Here is a 13,595-nt window from a genome sequence, read left to right on the forward strand (position 1 = left end):
GATCAAGTGGTTCCAGCAATTTTGCATGTTCGTTGTGGTATTTCTCCTGGAGATATTTTTGATGTTGCATTCTTTCTATGACTTGCTGAAGATCATGATCAGCTAGTTGTAAACATGGAAGACTAGTACGCAATGATCTATTCATCAACAACTGTACAGGAAATAAACCTGTTGTGAGAGGAGTAGCTCTATAATTCAACAATGCGAAGAACAAATGAGCCGGAGTCAAGTGCTTTCTTGAAAAGTTGCTTCACAATGTGAACACCTTTTTCTGCCTTGCCATTGGATTGCGGATGAAGAGGACGAGATGTGATATGAGTGAAATTATACATTCAAGCAAATTCTGCCCACTCACTACCATCAAAGCAAGGGTCGTTGTCCGTCATGAGTTTGAGAGGTATTCCATGATGAGCAAACACTTCTTTAGTGGCTTTGATCATGGATTTGGAAGTAGAGTCATACAATCGCATAACTTCTGGGTAGTTAGAAAAGTAGTCAATGATCAATATATAATCTTGACCATGAAAATGAAAGAAATCAATACCAACTTTCGACCACAGAATCTTCTCTAGATTGCCTGTTGTTAGCTTCTCTTTTCTCTATCGACTGCTGATGCTGGCATGTGTCACACTCCAACACAAAGTTGGTGATGTCAGCATTTATTGCAGCCCTATTTACTACTTGTCTTTCACGACGTTTGCACTATTCGACACCTAAATGACCTTTATGAACCTTATGCAGGATCATGCGTCGAAGCTTTGTAGGAATTACTACATGATCAAGACGAAGTAGAAATCCATCTATTACACTTGGATCAGATCTGATATTTCTGAAATCAGAACAACTTCCTTTCAGCCAACCATTCTTCATATGGCTGATCACACATTGTAACATTGCATCTTTTTCAGCTTCTGCTCTGATGAGCTGGAGCTTTTCATTGGAGACAGGAAGAGTTTCCACTTAAGTTCCGCTTAAGCTTCTACGGTTGAACTATCTCAGGCTGCTGCTCATTTGCTTCAGCACGAGACAATGCGTCGGCCACCACAAGATGTTTCTCTGGCGTGTACACCAGTTGAAAGAAATATCTTCTGAGTTTCATAATGATTCTCTGCAGTTTTGGAGATATATCATTCACATCTTTCTTGATAATATGCACAATTGGTCGGTATCTACCGTGAACATCGGGAGTCCATACACATAGTCATGGAATTTCTGTATACTCATGAGAAGGCCTAAACCTTCTTTCTCAATTTGAGCATAACGTTGTTCCATAGGCGTCATGGCTCTGGATGCATATGCAATGGGTCGCCATAACGCATCAGCATTTTTTTGAAGGAGAACTGCCCCAATGCTATCTTGACTCGCATCAGTAGAAATTTCTGTTTCTTGCCAGGGTCAAAGAAAACAAGGAAATGGTGGTCAGTGCTGACTTCAAATCAGATCACTCTCCAGGATGTTCTGCATTCCACAAAAAGATTCTGTTCTTCCTCATGAGTTGTTCAAAGCAGTATTTCGTGCAACAAGGTTGGGGAGAAAATTCACCACACCAAGCAATCTCAAAACTGCTTTCTTATCCTTTGGGATGGATATTTTCTGGATAGCGGCATGCACACCATTTGCAGAGATCTGGACACCTAACAAATTTAAACTTGAGATGCAAAACTGACACTTGGTCTGATTAAGCTTTAATCTGTACTTGTGTATCCTTTGTAACACCTGCAAAAGCCTTGCGTTGTGTTCTTCACGATTAGAAGCCCATATTATTATGTCATCGACATAAACACAAAGTCCATCTATGCCTTCTGTCATCTGTTCTATGGCACAGTGGAAGATCTCAGATGCTGTGATGATACCAAAGGGCATTCTGTTGAAGCCATAATGACCAGACAGAGTATTGAAAGTACACAGTTTTTTACTTGAGTCGTCTAGTTGCAGTTGCCAGAATTCTCTTGAAGCATCAAGCTTGGAGAAGATCTTGGCATGAGCCATTCCACTAGTTATTTCATACGCTTCGGTATGGGATAGTGTTGCCATCTGATGTTCATATTCAGATCTTTTGGGTCGAGGCAAATCCTGAGGTCATCATTGTTTTTTTTAATGCAAATCATTGAGTTGACCCAATCTGTAGGTTCTGTAACCTTGGAAATAATACTGAAGTGTTGCATTCGTGCAAGTTCTTGTGGCATCATGGTGGCGCAGTGGTTAGCATTGCTGCCTCATGGCGCCTAGGTCCCAGGTTCGATCCCAGCTCTGGGTCATTGTCCGTGTGGAGTTTGCACGTCCTCTCCTTGTTGCCCCCGCAACCCAAAGATGTGCAGGGTAAGTGGATTGGCCACGCTAAATTGCTCTGTAATTGGAAAAAATTAATTGGGTACTCTAAATTTATAAAAATAATTTTTTTAAAAAGTTCTTGCTTAAGACGGTAACGTAACGGAGCAGGAATTCTTCTTAGAGGGTGCACCACCAGTTTGGCATTTGCTTTGAGTTGAATTTTATACTTAAAGAACAAAGTACCCATTCCCTGAAATACATCTGGAAACTTTGCTAGTATGTCCTCAATGTCTTCTTGCACAGGGGCAGGAAGTTTGTTGGTGCAGTGAATTTGTTTCACTAAGTTTAAGTCTTGACTCGCTTGTACACCTAATAGTGACGAACGTCTCGCGTCAACAATTTCAAATCGCAAAGGCATCTCTGTGTCTTTGTTTTTTACCACGAGATAGCAAGAACCCAAAGAAATAATCGTGTTACCATTGTAGTCACGTAACTGCCGGTCAGTGTCTTGAACATGAGGCTTCCTAAGTAGTTTGGATAAATCAAAGTTGTTAATTAAATGAGTATTTGCACCAGTGTCAAGTTTAAACACAATCTTGGATCTATTGACTTGTAATGGAATTTTCCATTCATCCTGCAAGTTGGTGGATCGTATTGGATGCACTATCTGTGGATAAGAATTGCACTTCAAAGTTGTCTGGTACTTTTCAACAATGCCAGCAAAGAAAGTATCTTCAAGATAATAGACATGTGTAACAGTATCAGGTTTCACCATTTTTGCTGTATCTTTATTTGTATTGATAATCTGAACATTCATATTTTTGTTGAATGAAATCGATTTTGTAAACTGTGGCCCTTTTGTCACTGAATGGCACTGTGCAGCGAAATGATTCTGTTTACTGAGAGCCGGGCATTTTTTCTTTGGGTGGGCGTATCCACACATCTGCACATCATGACGCTGCTTGTGTCATAGACAAAATGGCCACCAACTGTAGCGCGCTGTTTTCTTGAGTACGCAACAGCTTCAATGCCGTCAGCTACATTTTGTCTTTTTGCAACACTTTCACAAATCAGTATGTCTGAGTACTGATCTTGTGCAAGTTCACTCGTACACCTTTCGATTGCTTCTTCAAGTTTTGACATTCTTTTGTCCAAGTAAACGTTCTCGCAATTTTCATTCTCAATGCCAAAAACAATTTGGTCCCACAACAGAGAGTCTGGTGGATCGAAAAGTTGCAGTTCTGCGCCTTTAGTCTCAGATCGGTAATAAAACAATCAATGGATTTGCCATGTTTCTGAACCTGCTTTCTAAACAAATATCGCTCATAGGTCTCATTGATCTGAGCTTTACAGTGAAGGTCGAATTTTTCAAGTGCAACATTAAATTTTGTTTTCTCATCATTAGTGGAGAAATGGAAGGAATTATATCGCTCAATTGCCTGCGTTCCAGCCATTGTTAAAAACAACGCAAATTTTTGCTGATCGCTAGCTGCTTCTACATTGGAGGCAGATCGGTAAAAAGTTTTCCAATTAGCATCAATATTACCAGACGTCCGGATCTGTTTTGTGGTCTGCAGTTTCTCCATAAGGTCTCGACTTGGCTGGATGAGCAGATGCAACAGGCTTGCAATCGGAAGCGGAGCACGTTATTTTTAGATTCTGACTAATTCTAGCTACAATACTTTAGTAAGCATTCCTAGTACCATGTGATGGTCTCCGTTGAGTTCCTCAATGTAGCTAAAAGTCGCAATAGGCTGGTTTAGCTCAGTGGGCTAGACAGCTGGTTTGTGATGCAGAACAAGGCCAGCAGCGCAGGTTCAATTCCCGTACCATCTTACCCTAACAGGCACCGGAATGTGGTGACTAGGGGCTTTTCACAGTAACTTCATACTTGTGACAATAAAAGGTTATTACTATTATTATTGATGCTGACAAAGAACATCAAGCTATGTATTTCAAACAAAGCTAGTTTATTTACACTATTTTAAAATTGTTCCACGAGAGACAGGTGATACAGCACAGTCCAACTACTTGGAGCCTTCCGCGTCCACATGACCAGACCCATACTTCGCAACACCGGGGACAGATAGAACCACAGTACTCAGTGACACTTGGTGTTTACATACCAGGGGTCCACACACAGCTTGATGCCGCCAAACAGAAAGGTGGCCATCAGGATGAGGGCAGCACTGAGTACTTTTCTCCCTCCCTGTGCATGTGTCCCTTCAGATTCAATCCATCTTGAATCTCCAGATGAATTTGAAGATGGCTCGGGTGACTGCTGTGACACATAATTGGGGTATGGGTCAGTGCTTCACCATGTACAGCAACACCAAGAGTACCTCACACCTGATGACCAGGTTTTTGCCTGCAATGGAGAGAGTGCGTTGCTCCCATATGCCCAGTTTATAGAATCATAGTATTTACAGTGCAGAAGGAGGCCTTCCGGCCCATCGAGTCTGCACCGGCTCTTGGAAAGAGCACTCTACCCAAGCCCACACCTCCACCCTATCCCAATAACCCAATAACCCCACCCAACACAAGGGAAATTTTGGACACTAAGGGCAATTTATCATGGCCAATCTACCTAATCTGCACATCTTTGGACTGTGGGAGGAAACCGGAGCACCCGGAGGAAACCCACACACACACGGGGAGGATGTGCAGACTCTGCACAGGCAGTGACCCAAGCCGGGACTCGAACCTGGGACCCTGGAGCTGTGAAGCAATTGTGCTAACCACTATGCTACTGTGCTGCCCATAGTTTATGCCTTACCTTGGCATTATGCTCCTTCCACTTTTTGGTGCACGCCACAACCGCTACAAACCATAGCCCCAGAATCCAGATAATCTGACCTGATGGTGAAGGGAATAAAGGACCGGCCAGCCCAGTTCCCAAAGAACATCGCCTCACTCTTGCCATGGTTTATCCTCGCTCCTGAGGCCAGTTTGAACTGGTCACATGCGTTGAAGAGCCTGCGCACTATTATCGGATCTGAGCAGAAGAAGGCAATGTCATCCATGTACTGGGAGGCTTTGACCTGAATGCCTCCGCTGCCTGGGATCGTCACACCTCAGGTCTTGATCCTTCCTGATTGACTCAGCAAAAGGTTCTGTGCAACACACAAACAGGACAGGGGAGAGGGAGCATCCCCGCCTGACTCCAGATTTCATCTGAAAGCTTTCTGGTTCCCATCCATTGATTGAGACTATGCTACAGATGTTTGAAAAGAGCAGTTGGATCCAATTGTAGATTCTCTCCCTAAACCCCATTTTGGAGAGCACATCCATCATGTAGATGGATGCATCTCCTGGTCCAGGCTAATGAAGCAGGTGTCCACCCTCCTGTCCTGCATGTAGGCAATTGTATCCTTGAGTAACGCGAGGCTGGCAATTGTGTCCTTGAGTAACGCGAGGCTATCAGAGATCTTCCTGCCTGGTACAGCACAGGTCTGCTCAGGGTGGATAGCATCATAAAATTTACAGTGCGGAAGGAGGCCATTCGGCCCATTGAGCCTACACCGGCCCCTGAAAGAGCACCCCACCTAAGCCCACACCTCCACCCTGTCCGCGTAACCCAGCAACCCCACCTAACATTTGGACACTACGGGGCAATTTAGCATGACCAATCCACCTAACCCGCACATCTTTGGATTGTGGGAGGAAACCGGAGCACCTGGAGGAAACCCGTCACTTTTGGGTGTTTTACTTGTCTCAAAGGGCTTGATGATCTTTGTCAGCTCCTCCAGAGTTAGCGGAATGTCCAGGCTTTCCCACTTGCTGGCGTCTAAGACCTCCATGATAGACACCAGGAAAGACTGGGAAGCCATGCTGTCTGTTGGCTTCAGATCACACAATTCAGCATAAAAAGATTTGCTGATCCTCAGGATATCAGACTGCAATGATTTTACTGAGCTGTCTTCTTCCCTCAGGCTGCTTATCACAGAGGTTTCTCTGTGCACATTTAGGAAGAAGAAACACGAGCACATTTCATCCTGCTCCATGGAGCGTGCACACACATGCGTCATCCGGAGGTTGTCGCAAACAAGTTGAACATTTGGAGAATGGAGCCCATTCCTGCAAATGAAGGGCATTTGCCCTGGTGTGCACAAGGCAACATGCATGAAATCAATTACCCCCTGGACCTGGGGCATCCCAGCGATGGCGGAGAATCCTGCTGCCCGGGCATCCTGGTGGGTTTGGTCGAGCTCGCCATTTCTATAGTCTGCTGCCCAGGCATACAGGACATCAGTGACTACATGGATGCACTTGTGGGCTGTAGGTTAGGAAATGATGCACAAGTCCCCGCTTGAGCCCTGGAATGAACCTGAGGAGTAAAGGTTCAGGGCTGCGATGACCTTGACGGCAACTGGGAGAGGGTATCCTCCTCAATCTGCGAAGACGTGGCACAGGTGCAGCACCATCCCCTTTTTGAGATTGAGCCTCCTGTGGCACATGCTGTCCGACATCTCCTCAAATGACAAACGACATCTGTCCGCCTCCCCCTCTGCGTCCATCCCCAGTGTGATGGATGGCTGGTTCCTCAGAGTGTGGGGAAGCCCCCTGTACATGGGCTGCCACCTCGAACCTGCATCAATGCTGCTGCCGCTGCCTTCTCTGGGGTCTGGCTGCCTGGGCTGCCACAAGCACCGTGTGGGCAGCTGCTGCACGGTCTACAATACCATCCATAATGTCATGTCTGTAAGGAATTGGAGAGGGTGCGAGACCAACAATCAGTTATGGCCTCCACCCCTGGACCCTCGCATTCTCCCAAGCCTCCCACCCATACGTTCGCCATCTTCTCTCAGGGTGCCATGCAATGAGCTGGTTGTGCTGGGGGACCTCACCCTGCACAGACAACCCCGACAACGGCAAGGGCCCTAGACACCGGGCCCCAGACTCTGGACCCCAGACCCCTGCCGAGGACATTACTTTGACCGGGCTCGGGCTCCCTCCCTAAATCTACACACACTCAACCTCTGGCCACGGGGATATCGCCAGTGCTGAAGGCCAGATTTAGGGAGTTTGATTGTTGACTGCTGCCTCTGTGGTGTTGACGTCTCCAGGGTTTAGGAAAAAGCAGCCAGTCCTCACAGTTTGATTGGGAAGCTAGGCAGGAACAGTCGCCTGGGATATGACGGGTGTACCCACGGGATTCCACTCGAGAGCTGTGGAGTACTCAAATAACTAACAATCCAAATTCCCTATTAGCAATAACCTTCAGCTGTACAGCTATAGGCTGCTCACAGGCAGAGGGAGTTAAAGTGACCCTCACAATATTACCATGGGTGGGTGTGTTCAGGAGGACGGACAGGCAGCAGCTGAAGTTGCCACTGTTATGAGGATACATAATCAGGAGGGAGGCCTGAGGTCCTGTGGGACCTCTAGGTGCTGGGTGCCCTCTGAGGGGCACCTGCCCACCGATGGCACCCAGCCCCACTGACTAGGGACCAGGCTTGCCCCCCCCCCTCCCCCCCCACCCTCTCCTTCACCCCCCACTGATTACTGGGGCAGCAGCTCCAGAGCCCCCAGGCTGCATGCCCTGTCATGATATGCACTCATGCACATAATGAGATACAGATAGGCAGTGACAGACACCCAATACAGTCAATCAACACACAGGACAGAACACAACCAATCACCAGACAGAACACTAGAGGGGGGTTCTCCCACTATAAAGCACACAACGCATCAGCACTCTGCCTCTTTCCACTGGTGACAACTGTAGTGACAGTCAAGGTGTATATATCAGTTAGCACCTTGTACACGTGGCTCAGAGCTAGTCTGGTCTAGTTAGTTATAGTTAGCACACTTAGATTAGTGTCAACGCACAGCAAGCTATGTGCACTGTTACAGAAGTTCAATAAATCGTATTGAACCAACGTCTAAGTTTGGTGTCTTACTTTCCAGTACAACTGCATCCAGTTGCAGTCCGTTTTACCCCAGGGTGAATAACACGACATGGTACCATTAGTCTACTTTATCTAAGTGATAAACCCTTGAGTGATTCGGTGACAACCAGCAAGTGCCTTCCAGCAGCATGGAGAAGATCCAGGCCCCTCCACAGCTACGGATCTCCGGCAGTCTCGGCGCCAACTGGCGGGTCTTCAAGCAGAAGTTCAGTATCTACATTGAGGCCTCGGGCCTCGAGGATGTGTCCGATGCCAGAAAAATCGTGCTGCTCCTATTAACTGCGGGGGACCAAGCCATCCAAATTTTCAACTCGCTTACTTTTGCCGATGACGAGGACAAGACCAAGTTCGGGACCGTTTTAGCTAAATTCGACAGTCACTGTGAAGCCGAAACGAATGAGAGCTTTGAGCGCTATGTCTTCCAGCAACACCTTCAGGGTAAGGATGAAACTTTCCAATCCTTTATAACTCACCTCCATATATTAGCGCAGTCCTGCAACTATGGTGACACCGCTGATTCCATCATCAGGGATCAGATCGTGTTTGCGGTCCACTCCGACGCCCTGCGGGAGCAGCTCCTAAAAATAAAAAACATGACCCTGCCAGTCGCACTCGAGACATGTAAAGTGCATGAACCGGCGAAAAGTCGGTACTCCCATCTTAAATCGGCAGAACATGAACAACTTGCCTCCCACGAGGCAGAGAGTGTACAGGCCACCGCCCGGATGCGGCGCCTCAGTATCGATGAAGGTGGCCACAGGCTCGCCCCCCCCCCCCCCCAGGGGCTCCCCCACCCTCCCCCTCACCCCCCACTAATTACTGGGGCAGCAGCTCCAGAGCCCCCGGGCTGCAGGCCCAACTTCAAAGATGGCTACTCACCTCCTCTCCTCAGCAGCCATTTTGCCAGGTTCCCATTTTTAAATAGGTGTGCTAAAGGGCACCCACGTAACCGCTTGCTGGGGAACCAGGTAGGTCTCGAGAAGCTGTCCATGCCGTTAATGATATGGAGTTTTCTCTCAATTGGCGTCAATTGGAACCTTGCCAGTCAGTTGGGAACCAGAACCCGCCAACGGGAGTGGGCCGGTTAGATTGGAAACTGATTGACACCCGACGCTGATCCCGATTTCAGCCTCTACCACGATCAAACTGCCTTTCACGGATCCATGCTGGGCGCAATGTGGCCATTAGGTCGCACCCTTAATCATTCTATTCTGCTTTGGGCAGTTCCTCGGTCTAATCCACAATTATTATTTGATTTAATCAAAAAAATCAGAGATCCTTCCGGGCGGGAATAGTGGAGTCATTCGGCACTGCCTCGCTATCTAACAGCACATTGTTATTATTTTGGCCTCAAGGAGGCGATTGGGCCGCCATTTAAAAATGGCTCCCCGATCTATCAACTCTCAAGCAATCCCTGGCCCTCCCCCTAATACCCCAACTCACCAAAAAGCGGGTTCTTGAGACACCTTGCACCCCACCAGATACCGGCAGGGCACTCCCAAGTCCAATCCCCAGTGTGGGCAAAATGCCAGCCTGGCTCTTTGGCACTGCCAGCCTGGATGGCCCTCAGGAAGCTCTGCCAGGGTGCCAGGTTTCACCGCAAGGGTGCCAGGCTGACTGTGCCAAGGTGCCCAGGCGGCACCAGCAGTGCCAGCATGTCGGCCTGGCCAGAGGAGACTCCCCCTAAGTGCCATTCCACCTGGTCTCCATTTTTGGGGACCAGTGCTAAACGGCACACGGTTGGGGTTTCCTCGGCAAGGCCAGGAGATGCCGGTTGGCCATTCGATCCAGTGTAGACATAATTAAGTGGGCTTTTAAGCTCACTTATCTATGCGAGTCTAGATCCCACCCAATGTGGGCGGGATCCAGATAACAATGCGTCGTAAGATCTGTCCAGATCTCACGAGATGTAACGACTGTCAGCAGGTGCCTCTCCCGAATTTACCGACCACATCCTGTTCTGGTTCCAGTGAGATAGATGCAATCAGTAAATCATGCCCTTCAATAGGGAGCTGAACTCGCCAGAGAGACCAGCTGCTCAGAGATCAGGACTCCATTTTGAAAGGGTGCCTGGATCTCTAAGTGAGCTTGAGGGACCCCACACCCTAACCCATGGGCAATGTCACCCATCCCCCCCCCTCCCCACACACATGGGCATTACCCATCCCCAAGTGAGGACACCGTGCTATGGGATCGCTGAGGACCCCCACTTTTCAGACCTCCCACACCCCTTTCAGGTCTCCCCCTTTCAGGACCCCCACCCTTCACACCCCCAATCTTTAGGAGTCTTCTTCATACCCGCCGTTCATCCCCTCATCCTCTCTTTCATAGGCATAGCCTCCCTCAGGCCCCAGCACATGGCAGTGCCATCCTGGTACCCAGGTACCCTGGCATTGCCACCCAGACACTCTGGCAGTGCCATTCGGGCACCTTGGAAGTGCCAGGGTGGCCGTGACGGGTGCGAGGGAGAGGCAGGGTGCCACCCTGCACTGTCTCTAACCACCAGGTGTCTCAAAGATCCTGGGAGAACCCCCCCTCCTCAGATGCCATGATGCCTGGTTCATGTTTGCGTGGAAACCATTGCTAAGCGGTACCATAGTGAGGTCTCCCAGACGTGGCTGTTAGTTCCCGGGCCTCGGAAGAAATATTTACATGAACCTAATGGATCAATTCAATATGTTAATCTGGATCTCGCCCATAGCAGGCAAGACTCAGATCGCAACATCTCACAAAATCTCGTTAGATCAAGCAAGGCGAGAGGCCTCTTGCGAGATTTAAGAGCCTCGTGCGTCACCAAGTTGCATGCGACAAGATCGCTCAATCACACCCATTCTCAGGTTTTAAACTGATAATACAATTCTGGGGCAGTGATGCCAGCAAAGAACATCCAAAGCCCATGTGGTCCCAGCAGCCTCCTCTACATGTGGAAGATCAAACATGGATTGGGTGATTATTCCGCAAAACACCTCTGCACACATGACCTTGAGTTTCTTCGCCTATCATTTTAGTTTTCCAGTGCCCTCTCACTCTGAGTTCTAGGTCCCAATTGGTCTCCTTCACTGTTCCCATGAAGCTTGAGGGAATCACCTTTCAGTTAGGCATGTTACAGCCTCCTAGAATCAACAATGAATTTAATGATTTCAGATCATAACAACTGTTCCCTTTTTATCAGACAGCACTGAAAGGGTTTAAAGGTCATACAGGTTTGAAAACAAGTTACTAGCTGCTAAATTCTCAAAGACAGAAAACTAGTTACTTCAGCTCAGACTATCTGCAGAGAGTCAAGAACCCTTGCTCTATTAATTCTAGGGAGGCAGCTCAAACTCAGAAAATTCACTTGATCATTATGCAGCTGCAACTCATGTGTGTCCACTAACACACAGGACAATGGAAGGGGAGTATGGTACACATTGGCCAAGCATATCTTTGTCTTACTCATGTCCAGCAGTTATTGGGTAAGTTGAGACAAATACATGCTTGGTGATATTCTAAATAAGTATACGTGCCCAGATTACAATTGGTAAGCACAGTGGGCTAAACAGCTGGCTTGTAATGCAGAACAAGGCCAGCAGGGCAGGCTCAATTCCTGTACCAGCCTCCTCGAACAGATGCCGGAATGTGGCGACTAGGGGTTTTTCACAGTAACTTCATTGAAGCCTACTTGTGACAATAAGTGATTATTATTATTTTTATACTCATAAATTATCCATTATGTAATCCTAATTATTAGTTCTGAATGGATACAGATAATTCCTGTACAAATGTGTTCTTTTGATTGGTACATGTCAATTACTTGGAAGAAAAGCAACAGTATAATTGCTCTGTATTGTATTTGATCAGAGAGCGGGTGGATGTTTAGCTCCCCTGTTACAGCTCGGCTGTTCAGTTGGGGAGTGAGGAACACTATAGTCGAATAGCTGTGACAGTCCTGCCACAGCACCAATTGGCAATGATGCTTTTATTGCCATTTCCACCTCCTCACGACCCATCTTTGTTTCTTTTCTTGCCCCATTACCACTCATTTTATAGCATCCTCCATTTTGTTATTTAAGCTCTCCTACCCTCCACCCTAACATAGACCTTCCCTTTTGTTCTTTCCTCCCCTTCCCCCTTTCCCTGTCTACTTGCTTAAATCCTCTTACACTTCTGATTTTTTCCAATTCTGATTGAACCGGAAACTAATGCCTGCCCTTCTAAAAAGTCTGTTTGTTTCTGATTTTGTTTTCTTCACCCTCGAGCCTGGCGACAGGAAGTAGTAAGGTCCAAAAGATTAAAACATTTTGTGATAAAAGAAAGTTTCATGGTTTCTTCGTATGTGAAAGTCATCTTCTTGCGAGAACTTAATAAAGTACAACAATGATGTGCAGAAGAAAATATTTTATTGCATTATTATTAATTGCAGGTAACAAGTATTTTTTGCAACAGATTTAATGAAAGCAGAAACAATTGAGCAAATACATTCAAATATTGCTGTATTCCAATTAGCGATTATTGAGGCACAACAGATAACACATTCTCATTTATTTTAACTTGATCCCAGCAGCTAAGTTAGTTACTTCAGATAATCTTTCAATTCATTTTGATCAACTCTTGAATTTTGTCCATGCAGTAAGTTCGATATGGAATGGTAAGCAGTGTTCAATTTATAATCATCTTGATTATTGGTTGACAGAATCACTTCAGAGCAGAATTCTACAGACGATTCCATTTGGTGAGCAGCTACACTTGGAAAATTGGCTCCAAGCTGCTCACGAGCAGAGTCCCTCTGTTGACTGCTGTGTAGTTTTAACACCGTGGCAACCAAAACTTAACCAACCGCAACAGAGAAAGAAGAAATTGAAAACTGGATTGGCTAGTTGGCTCATCAGCTCCTCCCACTTTTTTTATTCCAAGCCCTGAAAAATATTAAAAACAATTTCGCATTTTTCAACAATGACTATCAGTAGCGGGAGCTACTAAATTACAGCGCATCATTGAAACTCAAGGGGCGGGATTCTCTGACTCCCCGCCGGGTCGGAGAATCGCCGGGGGCTGGCGTGAATCCCGCCCCTGGCGGTTGCCGAATTCTCCAGCACCGGATATTCGGCGGGGGTGGGAATCCGGCCACGCTGGTTGGCGGGCCCCCCCCAGCGATTCTCCGACCCGCGATGGGCCGAAGTCCCGCTGCTGGAATGCCTGTCCCGCCGGCGAGAATCAAACCACCTCTCTTACCGGTGGGACAAGGCGGCGCGGGCAGGCTCCGGGGTCCTGGGGGGGGGCACGGGGCGATCTGGCCCCGGGGGGTGCCCCCACAGTGGCCTGGCCCGTGATCGGGGCCCACCGATCCACGGGCGTGCCAGTGCCGTGGGGGCACTCTTTTCCTTCCGCCTTCGCCATGGTCTCCACTATGGCGGAGGTGGAAGAGACCCCCTC

At 47.5% G+C, this 13,595-nt stretch overlaps 1 protein-coding gene across 1 annotated transcript in view; it reads right to left on the reverse strand.

Moving 5' to 3' along the window:
* Positions 1-12,545: 12,545 nt before the first annotated feature.
* Positions 12,546-13,595, reverse strand: part of LOC140392312 (CUB and zona pellucida-like domain-containing protein 1) — a 33,267-nt gene continuing 32,217 nt past the window's right edge. The window contains exon 14 of the mRNA XM_072477628.1: positions 12,546-13,078. Within this exon, the coding sequence (XP_072333729.1) occupies positions 13,067-13,078 (12 nt within the window). The 3' untranslated portion in view covers positions 12,546-13,066. The remainder of the gene's footprint in view (positions 13,079-13,595) is intronic.

The sequence above is a fragment of the Scyliorhinus torazame genome, chromosome 16 (assembly GCF_047496885.1).
Source record: "Scyliorhinus torazame isolate Kashiwa2021f chromosome 16, sScyTor2.1, whole genome shotgun sequence".
NCBI classification, from domain to species: Eukaryota; Metazoa; Chordata; class Chondrichthyes; order Carcharhiniformes; family Scyliorhinidae; genus Scyliorhinus; species Scyliorhinus torazame.